At 34.9% G+C, this 20,390-nt stretch overlaps 1 protein-coding gene across 5 annotated transcripts in view; it reads left to right on the top strand.

Annotated features, from left to right (window-relative positions):
- Positions 1-20,390, top strand: part of LOC108528500 (neuroligin-1) — a 924,470-nt gene that overhangs the window by 198,720 nt on the left and 705,360 nt on the right. For all 5 annotated transcript variants that reach the window (XM_017870335.1, XM_017870333.1, XM_017870332.1 and 2 more), the window contains exon 2: positions 8,385-9,197. In XM_017870335.1, coding sequence (XP_017725824.1) covers positions 8,705-9,197 — 493 coding nt within the window. In that variant the 5' untranslated portion in view covers positions 8,385-8,704. The remainder of the gene's footprint in view (positions 1-8,384; positions 9,198-20,390) is intronic.

The following is a 20,390-nucleotide window of genomic DNA, read 5'->3' as shown; positions in this document are numbered from 1 at the left end:
TATGAGATTTGGGTGGGTACATAGAGCCAAACCATATCATGTGTGTTACCCTCCATTAGCATTGTTTATTTGCAAAATTAGTTGCTACCAGGTATAACCTTTACCATGTGCTCATGTTTCACTCCTTGTTATTTAAAAAAAACTATTTTATTAGTAAAATTTTTTCTCCAATTAATTTAAGTTGTAGTTGGCCTTTTCTCATTCACATTCTATTTTCTCTCTCTCTTTTTTTTTATTGTTATTGGAGAGGTACATTTAGTGTGGAAGTAGCCCAAGGGGAAAGGGAACAAATAGAACCATTTGTATACTCTGCAGAGAAATGGGGAATTTCATGCAACTCTGGAAAACTATTGAGGGCTGCCCACAATTTCTCCCGGAAGGAGGTTCTGGGCAAAATTAAGAAGGAGACAGCATTTGTCTTTAGAGAGTGTTAATTCTTCTGCCTTGTCACTTTCTATTTCTTGAAGCTTGCTACATCCATAAAATGTGCTCTTATTTTATTGAAGGATGTTACTGTGGCTTTGTGTTTCTGACTTCAATTTAATTATCTGTTACAAGAAGATGATAATGATCTCTACCTCATGGTACTTAGAGACAGTAAAGGAGATGATGCAGTTAGCTCAATGTTTAGCCCCAGTACTTACTCATTTGCTGCTTGTCATTAATCCAGTTATTATTAAATGATGCTCATGGCAGAATAAACTTGTCATCACTTTAGTTCTCAATAGCCTTATGTTAATATGGCCACAACATGGGTCCTGGCATCCCTTGGAACTTCTCCATGATCAAGATCTTGAACTTTGATATTCTCATCTCAGAGTAAACCCTTTTTGGCCTTGGTTTTAATTGTCTTTTATTTTTTCCCCTTCATGTCCTTCTAGTACTGCTTAACTCTGTTTTAGATTTAGTTGATCTGTTCTACATTAGGATTACCATTTCTTGTAACCTTTGCTCTTTGCTGTTCTACCATTTTTTCCTTCCTTATCCCCAACCCTGACTTCTGTCATTTACTCTCTGCCCCAGGCTGTGGAATGTTCCTGGAAAAAAGTTTCAATACCACACTCTTTGGGGCTGTTGCAAATTATAACTATTAACTAACCCCAGCAAGTGGATGAGCAGCCTTTTTATTTTGCTTCTGTTGCTATTCTATGTGTTTCACCCTCCTCAGTTCCTCAACCTGAGCATAGGACTTTACTGAATTGGTCTCACTGAGGTGCAGCACACAAACTCCTGTGTCACAAAGGTTCAGGATATGTTCTTTGGAGTTAGGCAGTCTTGGGTTTGTTTCTTGGATCTGCCTTTTCCTGGCATTGTGGACTTCAGAGAGTTATCTGACCACTTTCACCCTTCTTTTTCTCACCTCAAATAAGAATGCTTGGCTTATAAATCTGTTGTGAAAACTAAGTGACATGAACTATGTAAAGTGTTTTGGACAGTGATTGGCAAGTAGAGGGTGACCTACAATAGTAGTTGTTTTTGTTGCCATTTTCACATAATTGTGGATGAAAACAGCTGATATTTCAAACTGAACCTGAAATTAAGATTCTCTCAGGTTTCTTTTGCACCAGTTCATTCACAAAGGTAACGATTCCCACACCTTTGTATCTACTCTGTGCTTTTGATAACCAAACCATATTTTGCTAAAGGTGAAAATGTATACATATATACATATATGTTATTTTTTAGTAAAAAATATGGTTTGGTTATCAAAAATGTATGTAGGAATATACATATATATTTAATAAAATTTATGTATGAATATACATATATATATTTGATAAATATTTCTATCACCAGATTGCAAAACATACACAAAAATAGGTACTAAGAAGATAAGAAAGATAAAATTAACAGTGTTTTAAAATGTCTTATAAATACTGATGACTTCGTTGCATTATTCACTAATAAGGCACAGAGATTTTTTAGGGCACAGTTCACAACGAATAAAATGGGAATTCATTCACACTTCAAGTTATCTTCTTGAGGTTTTCAAACATTTTTCTGATTTGTTATTATATCTGATTAGATGGCCATTATTTTAATCTTGTGATATAGCTGAAGAAGAGCTTGTCCTAAAAGTAGAAATTTCATTTTGCCTTTTACAGTTCTTTATTTATGATTGTATTTCTAGTACTCCCTTTCATTGATATTTGATAAAACTTAATCCAGTAGTTTGTTTTTAAGGGTTACTTTAATTACAACTTGACACAAATGTGTAAATCTATTTATCCAATGATATAAACTTTAATTCATCACTGCACTTTGAAACTGAACAATGGACAATAACAAAGTGCTGCTGGTGGTTAACCAGCTGCACTACAGACCAATCTACCTTCCCAAGAACACTGTAAGTGCTACGCATCAATAGCCATGTGATGACACTGGTGTTACATCATATATTCATATTAGCAAACTTTAATTGCTTTCTCTTTTTGTTTTATATAAAAAATGGCAAATAGAAGTTCAACCATTTTGTTCCCTTATCTAATCATCTTGTGGTGGGGTATGAACACACTGCTTTAGAGATCTCTGTCCCAAAATGCTGCCAGTTTAATTTTCTTGTGAATGAATTTGATAATACTTTCCTTCTGCTAGAAATGTGTAATGGCTTTTCATCATCTACAGAATAAAATCCAAACACTTTAGCCTCTTAATGAAGGGCTTGCTTGATTTGGCTGTAGCCTGCCATCTCAATCTTATCCAATGCTCATCCTCATTTACTCTGTGTTCTGGGCAAACTAGACTGTGCCTTCCTCAAAAAAAAAAAAAAAAAAAAAAAACCTTTATTTTTTTTTTGTCATAAGTCAGGCTTCCAAAGGAAAAAATAAGACTTTGAGATGAAGGTTTGTCTACAAGAAGTTTCCTGGGATGTGCCATTGGGAACAATTCCTGTAAGGGAGTAAGAGAATCTCAACCAACTCCTCCCTCTCCCCATTTTCATGGGGAGCTTTGGGGCTGAAGTGGCCCCTCTGAGTATTCTGTATTGAGAAAAGGAGGCCAGGCCTTTGTATACTGGCAGAAACCAGTCATTAAAATGTGAAAGTGTCCTCAGGAAGTGTGAGCAGCACAGTGTCTACTGAACATTCTTTCCACTGTGGGATCCCTTCTGTGACCATCAGTATTTATCCAAATCATATTCATTCTTTTAAGTCCATCTCAAATTTCCCTTGATTCATGAACTCGTTTCTAATTTGCTAGCTGGAGGTAGACTTGTCTCTTCTTTTGAAGCCTAATACCATTTTGTAAAATTGTGTTCATTTGTATATTCATCCCATTTTAAGTACTTACTATGTGAGTTAATTACACATTAGTTACTCTAAGTATTCATTTGCTGAAAGGTGTCAAACAGTTTATACTCATTGGACAGCTTTATTACAGGCAAAGAATACAGTATGGCAACAGCAGAAGAAGGAAATGTGTTAAATTGAATTTAAACAATCTCAGACTCTGGATTTTTTTTTTTCTCCCACTCCTGGGTCACAAAGAATACCCTTTTGTCTCCAGGTCTTTAACCACCACTAATGTGTATATGAAACATTTTGCTACAGGAAACCCAATATCTGTCAGTGGTCAGGTTCTCTTACAGTGAACTGATCATGTAGATATATTTCAGGTATATTGCTAGCCTTGGTTATCAAATTTTACCACACTCTGCTGAAACCAGATATTATTAAATTGCATTATTATATTATTACTAAGTTAATTTTTATATCCATTTATTATTAGCATATATAGTTGACAAGCTAGTGTGGCCTGACTTCAAACAACTCACAGACCTATAAGTACAAAACATTATTTGTCTTTAGTTAGTAGAGTTGATCTTCATTATTCCTGGTTTCTGTATTTGCAAACTTGTCTATTCACTAAAATGTATTTGTAATTCTAAAATCAACACTTATAGCACGTTTACAGTCATTCCACAGACATGAGCAAAGCAGCAAAACTTTGAGTCACCCTATGAGCATCTTGCCAGCTGAAGTCAAACAAGGCATCTCTCTGCCTTCTTGTTTCAAATTTGTGGACACAGGATGGACACTGTGCAGTGGTAGAGGCTGTGCAGTGCAGTGCAAGATGCTTCATCTTTGGGACCAATTTGGGGGCATTTTAATCCCAACTCTAGCACCTGTTAGTGAGGCAGCCTCAGGCATTTATTGCTTTAGAACCTCAGTTTTTCTTTCATAACATAAAACAGAATCTACTAGTTACAAGCATTAAGGATTATAACCTATAATCTATGTGAGATTTATATATCTATATATGTGGGTATATCTATGTACATGTGTGTACACACACACATATATATATATACACACACATATACATGTGTATGTCTTTAAAAGCAAAAGGTCTGTGTTCCCTAATTTAGTGTTCATGATGACTTTATAGAACATAACTACCATGAATAACAAGGATCCACTGTATATTGTATAACATTGGTTAAGGGTCACCATCAAGCCAGGGAGCTTTAACAGTAAGCATGCTGTCAATCCAGACCAACTGAGATTCAACCACGCTTGCACTATGTAACAAATTTTCATATAGATTTTATGAGGAACGTAAAGATATTTTTTAAAACACACATGCAAAATCTTGCCCCAAGTAAGAAATTTAACAGGGAGGAGTTGAGTTCAACAAGAAAACAAATAAATGCAAACAATAAAACAAAGCAAGGTAGAAATAAAAGGTTTTTTTTTTTTTTTTTAGAAAAGATATGTAAAAGGTATATAAAGTTAGAAGTTTGATATTTCCTGCTACGTCCCGCTCCCATATTCATCTTGTATTTATTGAACACATGTCACATTTCATCTTGCGTTAGAGTAATTTTTTTAGATTACTTATTCCTTTACTATGGCGTAAGCTACTTGGGAATAAGGAGTAGACTGTGCATGTCTTTCAATTCTCCTTAACATTCAGTGCAATAGCTTGCACATTGTAAATATCTAATGTTTGCTGAGTGAGTGAAAGATTGGATGAATGTGGCCACCCACTATAATTATCTAACGTTCCATACAGTTCTCCCTACTCCTTTTTCTGAGCTTCTCAGAAACAAACTAGTTGAGGGACCAGCTTTTGATGAATTAATGTAAGGGAGAAAATGTATTAGCATTTATGATGCCCTTTTAAATATTATTTATTTTGATTTTGTTCTTTTAGTAGGACTATACATGCTTTAAGTCAAAAAGAGGAATAATGGGGAAATTTATGAGCTAGTATCCCCATTAACTTCGAAGTCAGATGAAGCTAGTCCCCTCTGGATTGATAGGCTAATGTACGGGTAATACGTGATTTGGTCTACTGAGTACGAGTTTTCTGGCCTTATTATTTTAGTGTATTCTGAAATATTTTAAACATACAAAAGAATACAGAGAATTCAAATACTAAGGTTTTGTCAAACTTGCTGTAGTTCATTGCTGGCCTTTTAGGGCCTTACCACAGGTTATCTGTCTTAGATGTCAATTAAATAATTGGCCCAATTAATTTATTAGTTGCTAGAATAAGCCTTATTCTTTTCCTTTTACTTAGAGATGACAGCTATCCTGTTACTATGTATTTTGTATTTGAGAATAATATATAATATTCTTTTACATAGTTTAAGTTTTATTTAAATAGTATTTACTGTACCTAATTTTCTGTGACTTGTTTTGTCAAAAATTCTGAGATTTATATATGTTGATATTTTGGGTTTAGGTCCTTTATTTTCACTAATGTATATAATTTGAATTTGTGAATACATCATAATTAATTTATCAATATCTATTGCTGGACAATTAGGTTGTCATAGTTTGGGGGTTTTTTGGTTCCGCATAAATAACCAAATTATTACACAAATCATTGTTTTAACATGATTTTGTGTAATGACATAAGAGAAACCTATCACCACATTCAATATAGGGTAAAGCTAACAAAATATGTATAAAAATATATAGCAAAATGAAATGTTAACTTCCCATAAGAATAGGGTAGACCATTTTTTATTTCTCTGTCCTGTGAAATTGTCAGAATATTTACTGAGACTTCATCTTCTGAAGAAACATAAACTATTTTTACAATTCAATTTTAAATACACTAGGATCAATTTCTTAAAAAGTGATAATTTTGAACTGAGAGACTCTATCATGTGTGGTGATCATAAGGATGACCTTTAAATCAGGTAGCAATGGGTGCCTGGATTTGCTAACAATTAGCTATGAGACCCTGGCCAAGGTGAAATTCACCTCTTCAAGTCTGAGTTCCTCATGAGTAAGAAGGTGATAACTGTGAATCTACTTCATAGGGTTGTTGTCAATGAGACATAAATGCATGAAAACTGAGGATTTTGTATACACTAAGGAAGCATCAATAAATAGGGAGAAAATTGTCAGCAAATTTGAGACTTTCTATTTAGGTATATATATATTTTAAATTTTAGTACTTTAAATAAGCCATATTTTTACATTTGACCTGGATGACTGCTGTTATTATAGTAGCAATTTCTGAAAATTTTTGGGGGGTCAATACTATAGTTCTCCATACATACAACGTGTAAAAGGGGGTATTTTTGTAACCTCAGGAGCTAAACATCATTCAAATTTGAAAATCCATCATGGCATGCAGAATTCCAATCCTCTGCAATTTGCATTAAAGCAGCACATCAGTGGAAACAGGAGCTTCTTTATCCTTAACACAGTTATTGATTTCTGAGTACAAAAAAAGGAGTGTTATTTTATTAATAACAAAACAAGTATTTGATATCAGTTGTGCGAAGAAAAACTTTTGGAAATTGCTGTAGAGTAATTGAAAATTAGGTTGAATAAAAAATAATGATGGAGACTTTTAAGACCTCACCACAGGTTTCTAGGTTAGGTGTTAAAATAGTGCATTTTTAACACTAAAAGGAACTCACAAAGATTCATTCATGCTGTGGCCCACTATGATGCTGCACAAGAATAAGCATAAGATACACTTTACAAAAATGCATTTGTGTAGCTGAATCTTCGATAAATGCCAGAGTTCTGGAACAGGAATTGGATTGGTCTAAGCCTGTCTTTTGTATGTTAATGTGCTTTCACAGCAAAGGTATGTGAATTAACACAGACTAAAGTATTTTCAAAGAAAGACATTTATCTCCTTATAGCCTTCTGTGATGGATTGTTCAGAGCTAAAGACACACTAGGCCAGAACCAAATCTCCTGCTGCCCTATATAGTTTTTACAATCTCCTTTTAAACAACAGAAAGTCAGGGCAGTCTCACTGCTAAACCAACACTTCTTTAGGAATCTTCCCATAATATACAGGATAGAACCATCTCTAGTACAAATCAACACTTTATTTTCAAAGTAAGCACTTCAAAAGGTTGCTTGAACAAGAAAAGACACATTTTTTGAGCTGTACATTATTTGACAGTTAATGTCAGATTACTCCGAGGATTACATTGCACCAAATGTTACATTTCATTCTGATGCATTTTAAGTTGAACTTTGTAAATAGTGATAGATGTTTGATTAGTGTTAATATGCAAGATGCCATGATTAGGTACGATTTTTTTTTTTAATCACCACACTGTCTTTTTGTAATCTTCCTTTGATCTCTAATGGACAGTGAGAAAAAAATTGTAATTTAAAATATATTGACTTTGACTCATAAATTAATTTTTGCATTGCAAATTTATTGATATCTATAATACATAGCAAGATGGTAAAATAACTTGTCTGCAAAAAAATGTGTAAACTTCTATCTTTTTTACAAATTGTATCCAATGCCATTTTCTCTTTTAAATTACTGAATCTTAATTTCAAATAGGAAACTTATAAGCAAAATTTTATGACGATTTTTGAGATACAGCAAGGAAGTGAGGTAGTTTCATCTGAATAATCATAGCTGAACTCATATTAGTTTTCTTGTCCTGATATTATCTTCCTTTTTTTTTGATAAGCATAGGGTTGGGAACCATGTTTTTGTGTGTTTTGCAATGCATACAGTCATTCTTACAGGGTTTGTATCTGTTCTGTTAGTTTACTGCCAGTTTCTTGAAATATTTTCTGCTATTGGGTTTTAAAATGGAAATAAATTAATCTTCTATAGCTTGAAGTGATTGAAGACTATTAATAAAGTATAAATTTCACACCTAATATTCAGTATTTTTAAATACTTTACTGTGACATGTTTCTAAAACTGTGTATTTTAACAAGGCTTGCTTCCACATAAATGTATATGACGTCAGCAGACACATTTCTCAATAATCTTGTAATCGTCATCTCACTTCAATCCATGATTTTCCTATGGTAACATTTAACTTACCTGATGCTAGTCATTATTAATGTATTTCTGTAGATTGTAAAACATCTAGTTATCACACTGTCTATGTTAGCTTGTTCCAACTCATGATTTATTTTCATTTTTTCTAGGATATAGACCCGCAGCTAACTGGATTTGATTTATAAGAGAGAAAACTACAGTCAATGCCCACTCTTGCCACATTGCTAATATGGGAAACAGAATGTTGAATAGGATATGGTCTGATAAAGAGTGATGATTGAAGATGCTGCTCCAATACATGTGAAATCAGTGGGAGATACCTGCTGTCTGAAGATCTTTCAGAGCTTTCCTCAACAAGCTCCCCTTTAAGAAATCGGAGGTATATTCTACCATTATACAGCCTTTCTCAAGTGGATATAAATACGTTTGCCTCACTGTAACCAGACAACTAGACACCTAATGTGGGACCATGGCACTGCCCAGATGCACGTGGCAAAATTATGTTTGGAGAGCAGTGATGGCATGTGTGGTACACAGGGGACTGGGTGCCCCATTGACTCTCTGTATGCTGGGATGTTTACTTCAGGCTGGTCATGTGCTATCACAAAAATTGGATGATGTGGACCCACTGGTGACTACCAACTTTGGAAAGATAAGAGGGATTAAGAAGGAACTCAATAATGAAATTTTGGGGCCTGTTATTCAATTTCTTGGGGTTCCATATGCAGCCCCACCAACAGGGGAACGTCGTTTTCAGCCTCCAGAACCACCATCTCCCTGGTCAGATATCAGAAATGCCACTCAATTTGCTCCTGTGTGTCCCCAGAATATCATTGATGGCAGACTGCCAGAAGTCATGCTTCCTGTGTGGTTTACTAATAACTTGGATGTGGTTTCATCATATGTACAAGACCAGAGTGAAGACTGCCTATATCTAAATATATATGTCCCAACTGAGGATGGTGAGTTTATTGCAGGAAAAACAGGGAGATATATTTTTATATTTTTTCTATTCTAACAATATTAATTCATGTGTACTGGTAGTATGCATGGCTTTTCCTGTTGGCATGTAGACATATTTTACATGCGTGCATGGTGCTCTTTTTGTTTATTTGTGTCAGTGTATCTGTACTTATTTTTTTCCTGTGCTTACTCATTTTCTTTCCTCCACAGCACGTATATTTAGGTAGAAATGGGTTTCTAATTTCCATTTCCTACCAAATGACTTCTGAGAAGATGCATCAACATTTCCTCATTGCATGTGCAGGCTCAACGAATTGGGGATCTTTCGCACTCAGTAAATGCAGGAGCGTATTGAGTTAGATAGTGGTGTTGCATGTTCCGGCGGTCTGTGATGGAGCGCCATGTTATTTTCTAGTCTTCTATTCATTTTTCAGTAAAAAGAATATCCAAGGAATGTGCCAGAAAGCCCGGCAAGAAAATATGTAGAAAAGGAGGTATGTATAAAAGTGGAAATTAAAAATGGGGGAAAAAGCTTGCAGAGGAAGAACAAGATATTCTCCTTAAGGATGATTTGCTGATGCTGGGAAGTAAATGGTTAGGTGATATTTGAAATCTGATGAAGTCTGTCAAAATAGAAAGGTGGTTAAGGAGCGCTCTAGCTGAGTAGATTACATTGGTTCATTGGTTGTGTCTTGTGTTCTGGTGCTGGTAGCATCAGTAAGAGTTGAATCTCTGCTTTGAGTTTGTGTGTAGTGGAATATTTATTTAGGCTATTACGATGCCTGCAAGGAGCCCAAACAATGCGGTCTTACTAACTGGTAACTTTGATCTTTGATCTCTGAACTCTTTTCTACAGATACATATTTGTGTTCCTCTTAAAATTTGATCACTCAATCACAAATCTAGTTTTTCGTTTATTCTCAGCATTCCTTCTGAACACTCTATGGACTTTCTCATCCTAAGGGTAAATTTTCCATAATTATTGAGCAATTATTGTTATCAAGGTAATAGTGTTTTTTTCTTAGTCTTTTCATTTTCAGTCACTTTTCCAGAGGAGAATGAGATTTTGCAGATTTGATACTAAATATTTACAGTCTTAAAATTACTTTAACATTTTTATATTTACATTAAACAATTTAAAACATAGAGAAGTGCATGATTCAGAAGCTACAATTAAATCAACCTTCAAATCATCCTCTAGCCAGATTGAGCAAATGTAGACACTGACAGCTGCAAGCTTGCATCTGAATGTAGCTTGTCCACACTCCGCTTTTATATAACATTCAGTAAATCACTCATAGGAGAGTATGATTTTCTATGGTAGTAAATCATCTAAGTGTTATTTTGACCTTATTCATAACTTTGTAGAATTTCCCATCTTCATACAGAAGTCATTAATATTCTAATGCTGCACATTCTATCTCTCTATGCACTTCTAATCTCCTGACTGGACCAAATCAGATTTCGTTATAGCATCCTTGTGGGGCAAGGAATGTCTAAACTGTTCTGTTTTAATGGGATCGCATTTATATGGAAGACACTTTATAAATAACAAAATTCGTAACTCAGTTCAGAAGTATTTGCATTACATTGAGGATTTTTTTGTTTGTTTGTTTTGTCTTTGCTCTTATTTCTTGGGTGATACTGGTAGAGTGGGATTTAACCTTCATTCTTTATTGATATTATGAATTGGGTTAAAAGCACAGTATACTTAAGAAGATGGATATGGAGGCAACAAGGATGTTTTAAACAACTAAAAAAAGTCTTTTTTTCTGCAAATGAAAATAATTGCAGTAATTTACATACCTTCAACTAATGTACAGTACTGCAGTAGTTATTATTGTGCAGCTTATCAAGCATGTGTAATTAGCTAAGTGACTTTCACCTCCTATTACAAAGATGTTGATTCACAAAGTCATAAATAAAGATGCTATTGAGGAATGCATAAATAGAGCATAATACATAAAAATATGTATGATGAAGAAAAAGATAAGAGCACCAAAAGGTAAGCTAGTGAGTGAGAAAGTGACCTTTCTTCTCATACAACTTTAGAGGATAAAAGATTTATTAGAAAATTATTTTTCATTGTTCTTTGTATTGTTGGTTTCATTTGCTTTAGTAAGAGAGTTGGCAGAGAGATGTGTAGGCAATGCTATGTACCTTCACAAACTCTGAACTAATTAATAATTAGAATGAGGACAACATCTATCAATGCCCACTTGAGCCTGTATGGTTTACAGTTTAAATATATTGTGCTTATTCATACTATTAACTATGCATTCTAAAAATCATTTTGGCTTGGGAATTTAATATATCCTATTATTATTATTAAATACATTGTGCTCATTTATTAGCTGTTTGTACATTATCCTAAAGTCTAAATAACAAAAAAATTTTAATGTAATTATATTATATAAACAGTATTTTAAACTAAACAAAACTAAGGTTTAGAATTTAGCTGTTAAGTAGAGGAGTAGAAATCAATTTTCCAAACTTTTACCTGTTTTTTGTTTTTTATTTTTTTTCTACCATGAAGGGGCTATTTTGGTTATTTCAAGATACCACATTTCTGGGAGTCAAGAAATTATTAGTCACTTTATATCTGTTTATATATATACTAATATATACTGCATATGGACTGTGAGATTTTCAGTAGAATGCCAGGAGTATATAAACGATGGTTTAGGAACTGTGAGAATAGTTGCTTTGCCAGGACTTTATGAATGATGGTTCAGGAACTGTGAGAATAGCTGCTTTGCCTTTTATCTAGATGCCATTCAAATCCTGTCTTGTTATTATTTATTCTTTTATGTGTGTATGGGTCACCTGTAGAGACAGATGGACCCCCATCCCTGAGCCAAGTACTCTATAATCTGTGCATGCTGTATTCATGCAAAACTATTTCCTAATTGCCAATTACAAGCCACGTACTATTCAAGTCAGCCAGTAATAAATGAAACAAAGAACGCCCTTCCCATAGAACTTATAATCAAACAACTTTACAAAGAGCAAAGCATTTTCTGTACTTTGGTGTGTATAAAAGGAAAGAAATCTTATCCCTCCTCCAAGAGATGTTGTTCTATAATTTTTAAATAGAGCATGTACAATATTTTCCTGCAATTTAAGAAAAAAGCTCATTTTTACCAATAGGCTGCCTCTCATTTTAAAACAGGTCCCAGTTGTACTTTTTAATCTGTTTTTTAATATTTCCCATGACAGTTTTAGCCATATGTTAATTACCCTCTAGATATTTCTTCAGAGTTTTATCCTTACAAAATGGAAAAGAAAAATTAATTCATAAATGAGATGATTGTCGACACTTGAACAAACAGGCAGATAACATGATAGACACTGGAATTTGGTTGTGGAGAACAGATACCTGGTTTTATATATTAGGTGTTTTGCATAATTTATCCATTTAATCATCATAGCAACATTAGGAGAAAAGTATAATACTCTCTGTTTTTAAATTTTAAATTTTTTATCTCTATTTTACAAGTAAGAAGGTAGACTCTGAAAAGTCCAACCTTACCACTGACTGCTAGTTAATGGCAGAGGCAGGTTTGACCTCAATTCTCTTTTACATTAGATAGATTTCTGTTATGTTAAATTACCTTCTGTGATGATTTCCATAGCAGTGACTTGTATCTATCCATCCTTCCTCTTTCTGTTTTTTCCTTCTTTCTTTTACGCATTCAAATATGTCATGAGTTCTTTTTATCCTATCCTTTGGCCATATTTTAGACAGACTTAATGCTCACCTTAATTGAATTGAATCAAGCTAATGTTAGCAGCCAATTTCCAAAAATATATTCAGTAATCATTTAGTGAATACTTTAAACCTCAATTACTTTTGTGCCAATCTAATTATACCACATGCTTCTTACTGCCCAGACTAAGATCCCCACGTATTCCTCCTGGCTGCTATTAAGGAGTTGATTTAATTTGCTTAAGTTTCCCTCTGTTTCTTTAGGTTGCTCTCCTGTGAGAGTTGCTAACAAACAAGAAAGTGGTCAAATATTAGGGAGTAAACATGAGAAGGAGAAACAAGGGACCTAGAGAGGATTCACAAACACATTGTCTGGCTCATGGATTCTCTAGAGTTGTGTAGTCTCGTGTTTCTCCAGCACTCTTATTATTATTTGCATAGCTCTTCTAAGAAGGATATAGAACTAATTTTCATTCCTGCACTTGTGAGACTTAACTTGCTTTTTTATTTACCCCAATTTGTATTGTGCAGAAGATTAAAATCTTTGTAGGTGACTCTGGTACAATCATTTGCTCTTTGAGCATTTTGTTCATGATTTTCAAAAGTGTTTTACTTTCACGTGCTCTGGTTCATAGTCTTTACCTGAGATAATATTGAATTCTTTCAAGAGCCTTTTCCACAAATTTTTGGTTTGTTTGGTTGTCTAACATAGGGACTGATTTTTTCCTAATTTAATGTGTATAACAATGACTCCTCGTACTGTCAAGGTATTTAAGAGTTTAAAAGGGGATTATATTCCAGAATGTTCTTACTTCTTGCTTATACATTTCTCACTCATTTACTTATTCATTTGACAAATATTTACTGAGTACTTACTCCATGCTGACTATCGCTCTAGGTGCAGAGTAAATAAAAGAAGACAAAAACCTTGCCTGCTTGTGTGAAGCTTACAACCTAGTGTGTAGAGACAGTTTGTAAATGATGAACACATTAAAACTAAATTAAAAGGTGTGAGAGGGTGAGAAATTGAAACAGAGTATGAAAGACCAAGGGTGCTGGTATGGAGAGTGAAAATAGTTAAAAATAAAATTAGGACCACCTCATTTGAGCAAGGATCTGATGGAGATAAGGTGATTATCTAGAGAAAGATATATAAGGAACAATTAGGAATGTAGCAGTTCTGGAAAGGGGGAAAAGAGAGAGAGAGACAATGAGATTCAGAATAATCTGACTTGATATTTTAAAAAAGTTACTCTGGCGGATGTATTGAGACTAGGTTGTAGGAGAGCATGGAGAAATGGGGAGAGTAAGAGGTGGTGTTCCAGATAAGACTTGATCAAGGTCCAGACTCAAACCAGGGTAGTAACCATGGAAGTGATAGATTCTTCATATATTTTAAAGATCACATTCCTTGATCAATTTGCTGTGGGCTGTGAAAGAAAAGGAGAAGTCAAAGAAGATTACTATATTTTTTACCTGAATACCCGGAAGAATAGATTTGCCATTAATTAAGATGGAAAGGAATAACATAGAAGGGTTTGGGGAGAAGCAGAGTACAAAAATAAGTTTAGTTTTGGACATGTTTAGTTTGAGATGACCCTTAGACATCCAAGTAAAGACATCAAAAAGCCAGTTTCTTGAACCAACATCTTGAATCAAGGTAGAGATAAAGGTTTATGTAGAGATATAAATTTGGCAGTCACTCTAATATAGAAGGTAAAGATTTCAAGTCACGAGCTTGAGAGAGAATAAAAGGAAGTGAATGAAGATAACGAAAGAAATAAGACACCAAGGTTTAATTTATAGGAACATTCCAACATTGCAAGGTCTGGAAGAAGAGTTGGAAAGAGATGGAAACTGAGAAAGAGTTATGTATGAGATGGTAGGTAAACCAAGATTTTTGTGTTGCCCTGGAAGTTAAGTCAAGAAAATGTCTCCAAGTGAGCATAGTGATCAACTGCACCAAATAAACTTTTGTGGGGTGGTGTGGGTTTTACACACTGGAGAGAATGGGTGTCTAAGAGAGAATGGGTGAAGATTTGGAGCAGCATAACATAAATAATTATTTTAAAGAGTTTTGCTTTTTAAAAAGAGATCAGAAAAAATATGAGGGGTGAGGAAAATGGAGGTTGTTTTTGTTACTGTATGTTAAGATAGAAGAAATAAAGGCATTTTTTTTATACAGCAGGAAATGAGCAATCTTAAATATAGGCAAAAGATGGTAGAAATTCTGGAACAGTATCCTTCATTAGGTGAGAAAGGTGGGATTTGGAGATTTTGAATTAAAGAAATATGGGTAGAAAAATTAATATGTTGCTATGCACAGTACATGAGTGTGAGTGCATGGGCAGAAGTATAGTGGAGTTCTCTGCTCTTATCTGATTCTATTTCAATTGTTTGATGTGTAATGTTAAGGGAAATGAAGATAGAATTAACATCAGTGAGATCTTGCTATGATCTAGACATCATGGCATATTAATTTATTTGATATCACAACAGCCTTGTGACGTTCCCACCCTCACTTTCTAGATGTAGAAATAGAGGAACAAAGAAGTTAAATTATCTTGCCCAAAGATTCATAATTTGTTGTTGGCCAACTGTTTCCTTTGAAGGGGCTGTTTTAGAATGGAGGAACTAAAACAGAACAACAAAAACAGCACAAAGCAACAATAAGAATCATGTTTATATGGGATTTAAGATCACAAATAGAAAATGAAATTGGTGGCCAATTTGCTAGTAGAAAAATCACCACACACTGAAATATTTGTAACGCCTAGTTCACTTAGAGTTTGAAAATGAACATAAAACTATTGAACCAGAGATTTGGCTTCATATTTGAATTAGTAACTGTGGACAGATGTGGTTATGTCTTCTAAAAGCTAAACAGTCTAAGTTGGGACTCTGAAATGAAGTAGATCTAAAGTGTTGTAAAGTTTTAAAAGAACAACATCAATTGTTCCATTATTTACTGACAGGCAGAGAGAGTCTCCTGAAGCAGATGATTAAAAGACCATTATAGCTGTCCAATTCAATTTTTTCAAAGAATAAATACTTTTTTTCTTATAGAAACTGGGGTTGAAGTTGAAAACATTTAAGATTTATGCCACCAGCAAAAAGAGTTATGCTAGAAAATAAATTCTTGGTAGAAACTGCTATCCTTTCTCCTACCATATGTCACGTCTTCCCTTATGTATTCTTTTCACATATATAGCATTCGATAAGCTTAATAATAATTAGAATGCAATGTTTTGTTTAGTTGAGTTCTATATTACTTACCATTACACATTTTGTAGATAATATTCTGGGCTTTAATATTTCTCCTATGAATAAACCTCTCTTTCTTCCTCTCCTGGCAGTACATGCTAATGTAGTTTAGGACATGGCAGAATTAGAGCGTCACACCAGTATAGACATTTGCTAGTAACCATTCCACAGAATCATTCTGGGTTTGATCACCTTAAACTCTGGACAAGTTGTAGAAGCATAATTTCTTAGCAGAAATCTTCACACAGCCATTTGTAACTGGACAGAGCACTTTATGTAGCACTTCTTATATTGTATAAGTTGCCTAGGCTGCTGTAACAAATTACCACAAACTGTGTGATTTAAAACAACAGGAATTTATTCTCTCGAAATCTGGAGTCAAGAAGTTTAAAATCAAGGAGTGGAAAGGTTTGACTTCTTCTGGAGGCTCTACAGGAGTACCTCTCTGCTTTTTTCTAATTTCCAGAGGTTGCCAATAGTCCTTGCTGTTCCTTGGCTTGTAGTTGCATCACTCCAATCTCTAGCTCTGTTGTCACATAGCTTTCATTCCTGTGTGCCTCCCTATATCCCCATGTCTTCATGCGGTCTTTCTTTCTCTTTCTCTTTCTTTCTTTCTTTCTTTCTTTCTTTCTTTCTTTCTTTCTTTCTTTCTTTCTTTCTTTCTTTCTTTCTTCTTCTTCTTCTTCTTCTTCTTCTTCTTCTTCTTCTTCTTCTTCTTCTTCTTCTTCTTCTTCTTTTGTTCTAGGGGTACATGTGCGACAACATGCAAGTGTTACATATGGTATCACCATGTGCCATTTTTTGGGTGTTGCTGCACCCATTAACTCGTCATTACATTAAGGGTGCTATCTCCTAATGCTATCCCTTCCCACTCCTCCCCACAATCAGGGGACGCTGGTGTGTGATGTTCCCCTTCCTGTGTCCAAGGTGATCTCATTGTTCAATTTCCACCCATGAGTGAGAACATGTGGTATTTGCACCGGTTTTCTGTTCTTGGATTAGTTTGCTGGGAGAATGATGGTTTCTAGCTGCTCTATCCAGTGTCCCTACATTAAAGGACACTAAACTCATGCTTTTTTATGGCCCTGCCCCTATTATTCCATGGGTGTATATATGCCGCACATTTTCTTGAATCCAGTCTGTCACTGATGGACATTTGCGGCTTGCTCCAGTTCTTTGGGCTATTGTGATAGCGCCACAATTAACATACGTGTGCCATGTGGTCTTATAGCAGCATGACTATATAACTATTAATCCTTTGCGGTATTGCGATTACCCAGTAATGGATGGCCAGGGGTCAAATAGTTATTTTCTCTGTTCTAGGTCCTAGGGGAATCGCCACACTATTTTCCACAATGGTTGAACTAGTTTACAGTCCCACCAATAGTGTTAAAAGTGTTCCTATTTCTCCACATCCTCTCCAGCACCTTTATGTTTACTGATTTTTTAATGATTGCCATTTAACTGGTGAGATGGATTCTAATTGCTGGTTTTGATTTGCATTTCTCTGATGGCAAGTGATGATGAGCATTTTTTCATGTGTCTGTTGGCTGGTATGAATGTCCTTCTTTTGAGAGTGTTCTGTTAATATCCTTTGCCCACTTTTTGCTGGGGTTGTTTGTTTTTTCTTGTAAATTTGATTGAGTTTCTTTATAGGTTCTGGATATTAGGCCCTTTGTCAGATGAGTAGATTGCAAAAATTTTCTCTCCTTCTGTAGTCTTCTTCCACAGATGTTGGCCCCTAGACTTAGGGCCCGTTCTAATCCAGTGTGACCTCATCTTCATTATATTTCCAAAAACCTATTTCCAAATAAGGTCATTGTACTGGTTTTCTGGATTGCTGTAACAAAGTACCACAAACTGGGTGGCTTAAACAACAGAACTGTTGTTGTTGTTTTACAGTTCTGGAGACTAACAAGTCTGAGATCAGCACATGGGCATGGTTGGTTCTTTCTGAGGGCTGCGAGGAAGAACAGTTCTGGACCTCTCTTCATGGCTTATCGATGGCCGTCTTCTCCCTGTGTCTCTTCGCATGGCTTTCTGCCTGTGTATATGTCTGTGTGTTCCAATGGTCAATATTTTAGAAGGATACAAATTATATTGGATTGTGGCACAACCTAATGACCCCAACATAACTAATTATATCTGAAATGATGTCATTTCTAAATAAGGTCACATTTTGAGGTACTCAGGTTAGGACTTGAACATATAGAATTTTGGGGAGACACAATTCAACCTGTAACTGTCGTATCCGAAGGTTCCAGCTGGACATAAGTTCTTGAGGCACACTAAGGACATTGCCACTTTTTTCCAAACTAATCCCCAGAATGATCTCATAATGTTTCTATTGTTAAGTCTATTGTAAATGTTGAAAAACTATAGCTTACTGGGGTTAAATAAGTTGCCCAAGTTCACGTGAATATTGGAATTACTGAGACTCCTATTCAAATCAAAACTCAAATTGTATGTGATAGCTCCCTTTACCACGATGACCCATCCTACAGGTAATGAATTTTCTCTGTCCTCCTGAGAAGTTCTTTTATTTTTTTTACTTTTTTTTTTGGTATTTTTCTATCAAGATAGGATACGATGCATTAGTCCATATGCTTTTATATATCCAAGTGTTTGACTTTGTGTCAACAAAATGATTCAGTTTTTTAATGTATTTCTTGAATTTTAAACATTTTATCCAGATGGTTGCTTATATGCAAACATGGTTTAAGTTAAAATGAAGAGCCTACCAATTTAAAACTGTAATATTATTGCTTTTCAGTTCCATTTCATTTGTTACTTTAGGGAATTGAACAAAGTTATTTTTAAAATAACTTTTAAGTTAAGACCTGATTCTTTGTTTACTGTAACCCTATTCATTTGGTATCTATGAAATGATAACACTAAAGCAATTTACGCATAGCTCATAATTTTCATGAAAGCCTGTAAAATGTTGCAAAAATCAGATTTAAGCAATGACAAAATTAATCTAATAAAAGGATTTGGAGTCATTGTAACCATAATTATAATTTTAAAAGTAGAAAATCTGATTAATCAACAGTGGTCCTAATTTTTTGGTCCTCATTGCAGGAATGAAGGAGTGAAGGAGCAAGTCTTCACTTTCCTTTTCTTCCTATTTTTTTTTCTTTTTCTTTCTTTCTTTTCTTTTCTTTTCTTTCTTTTCTTTTCTTTTTTTTTTTTTCTTTGAGGCAAAGATCTTTGGAGTAGTTATTCCAATAAAACCAAACCAAACAAACAAACAAAAAAAACCCCACATCATCTCCTAGTCTTAGAAGCATATAAAAACATCTACCTTTTCCTCTTACAAAAGTGCTCACATTTTCTTTTCTCCAAAAGGTTTGGGGCTCCTCTTCTATAGTCTTCTTTCTGAGTTCCCCTAATTGGAAAATGAAAGAAGGAAGAGCAAGGGCAGGGGGATAAGTATGAACAGGACAGGTTGACACTAGGACAAGTAATGTAACCCTGTCAAGTAGTAGTAACTATAGCTACTCCCAGTAAAGGAAGAGGGATGCCTGGTTAAAATTATTAAAAATATATATGTGCTTCCTAATTCGGACTCCTAGACCTCTTGGGAACAGGTATGTTCTGTGGAGGATCTCTAAAAAGAAGAATGCCTGTAACATCCTCTAACTCTCCATCCCTGCTAAGTTCCCACAAACCATCTTCCTCAGCTCACCATCTTTCCTGACAATGAGCAGGCCAGGCCTCAGCTTACAATTCTGAGCTTTCATCAAAGAGAACTGATATGTTGCTTTGGCACAGTAATTTACAAGGAGGCAGATCCTGAGGTTTCTGAGTTGCTCCCAGCTAGGCAGCCAAGAAACCTATCAGTGCTTCTCTTGACCTATTCCCAACTTTCCACCAATGCAAACACCACACTCCCACACCCACCCACCTGGACAGCTCCCTCTTCCCTCACACATGTGTATATGGAGACGCCACCTACAATGGAAAGATTTCTTTCCTTTTTTTCACTTTTCTTCTCTCCTTTCTTGATTTCTTTCTTCCAGAGCAAAGGGGGGTTCTGTTGCCTTATTAAAATGTTTAGAGGTCATTCATTTAAGGAATAACTTCATTTCCATGAAAATGGAAATACTTATAAATTTGCATTCCAAGGAGAAAATATTTTCTAAAATGGCCACTTAAAAGATTTTGTATTCCAACTGACTCTGAAAGGCCAGAGATGAGTGTTTTTTTTTTTTTTTTT

This window comes from Rhinopithecus bieti, unplaced genomic scaffold (assembly GCF_001698545.2).
Source record: "Rhinopithecus bieti isolate Rb0 unplaced genomic scaffold, ASM169854v2 scaffold_5007, whole genome shotgun sequence".
In the NCBI taxonomy this organism is placed as follows: Eukaryota; Metazoa; Chordata; class Mammalia; order Primates; family Cercopithecidae; genus Rhinopithecus; species Rhinopithecus bieti.
The sequence above is the reverse complement of the archived record's forward strand: the minus strand, read 5'-3'. Positions and strand labels throughout refer to the sequence as shown.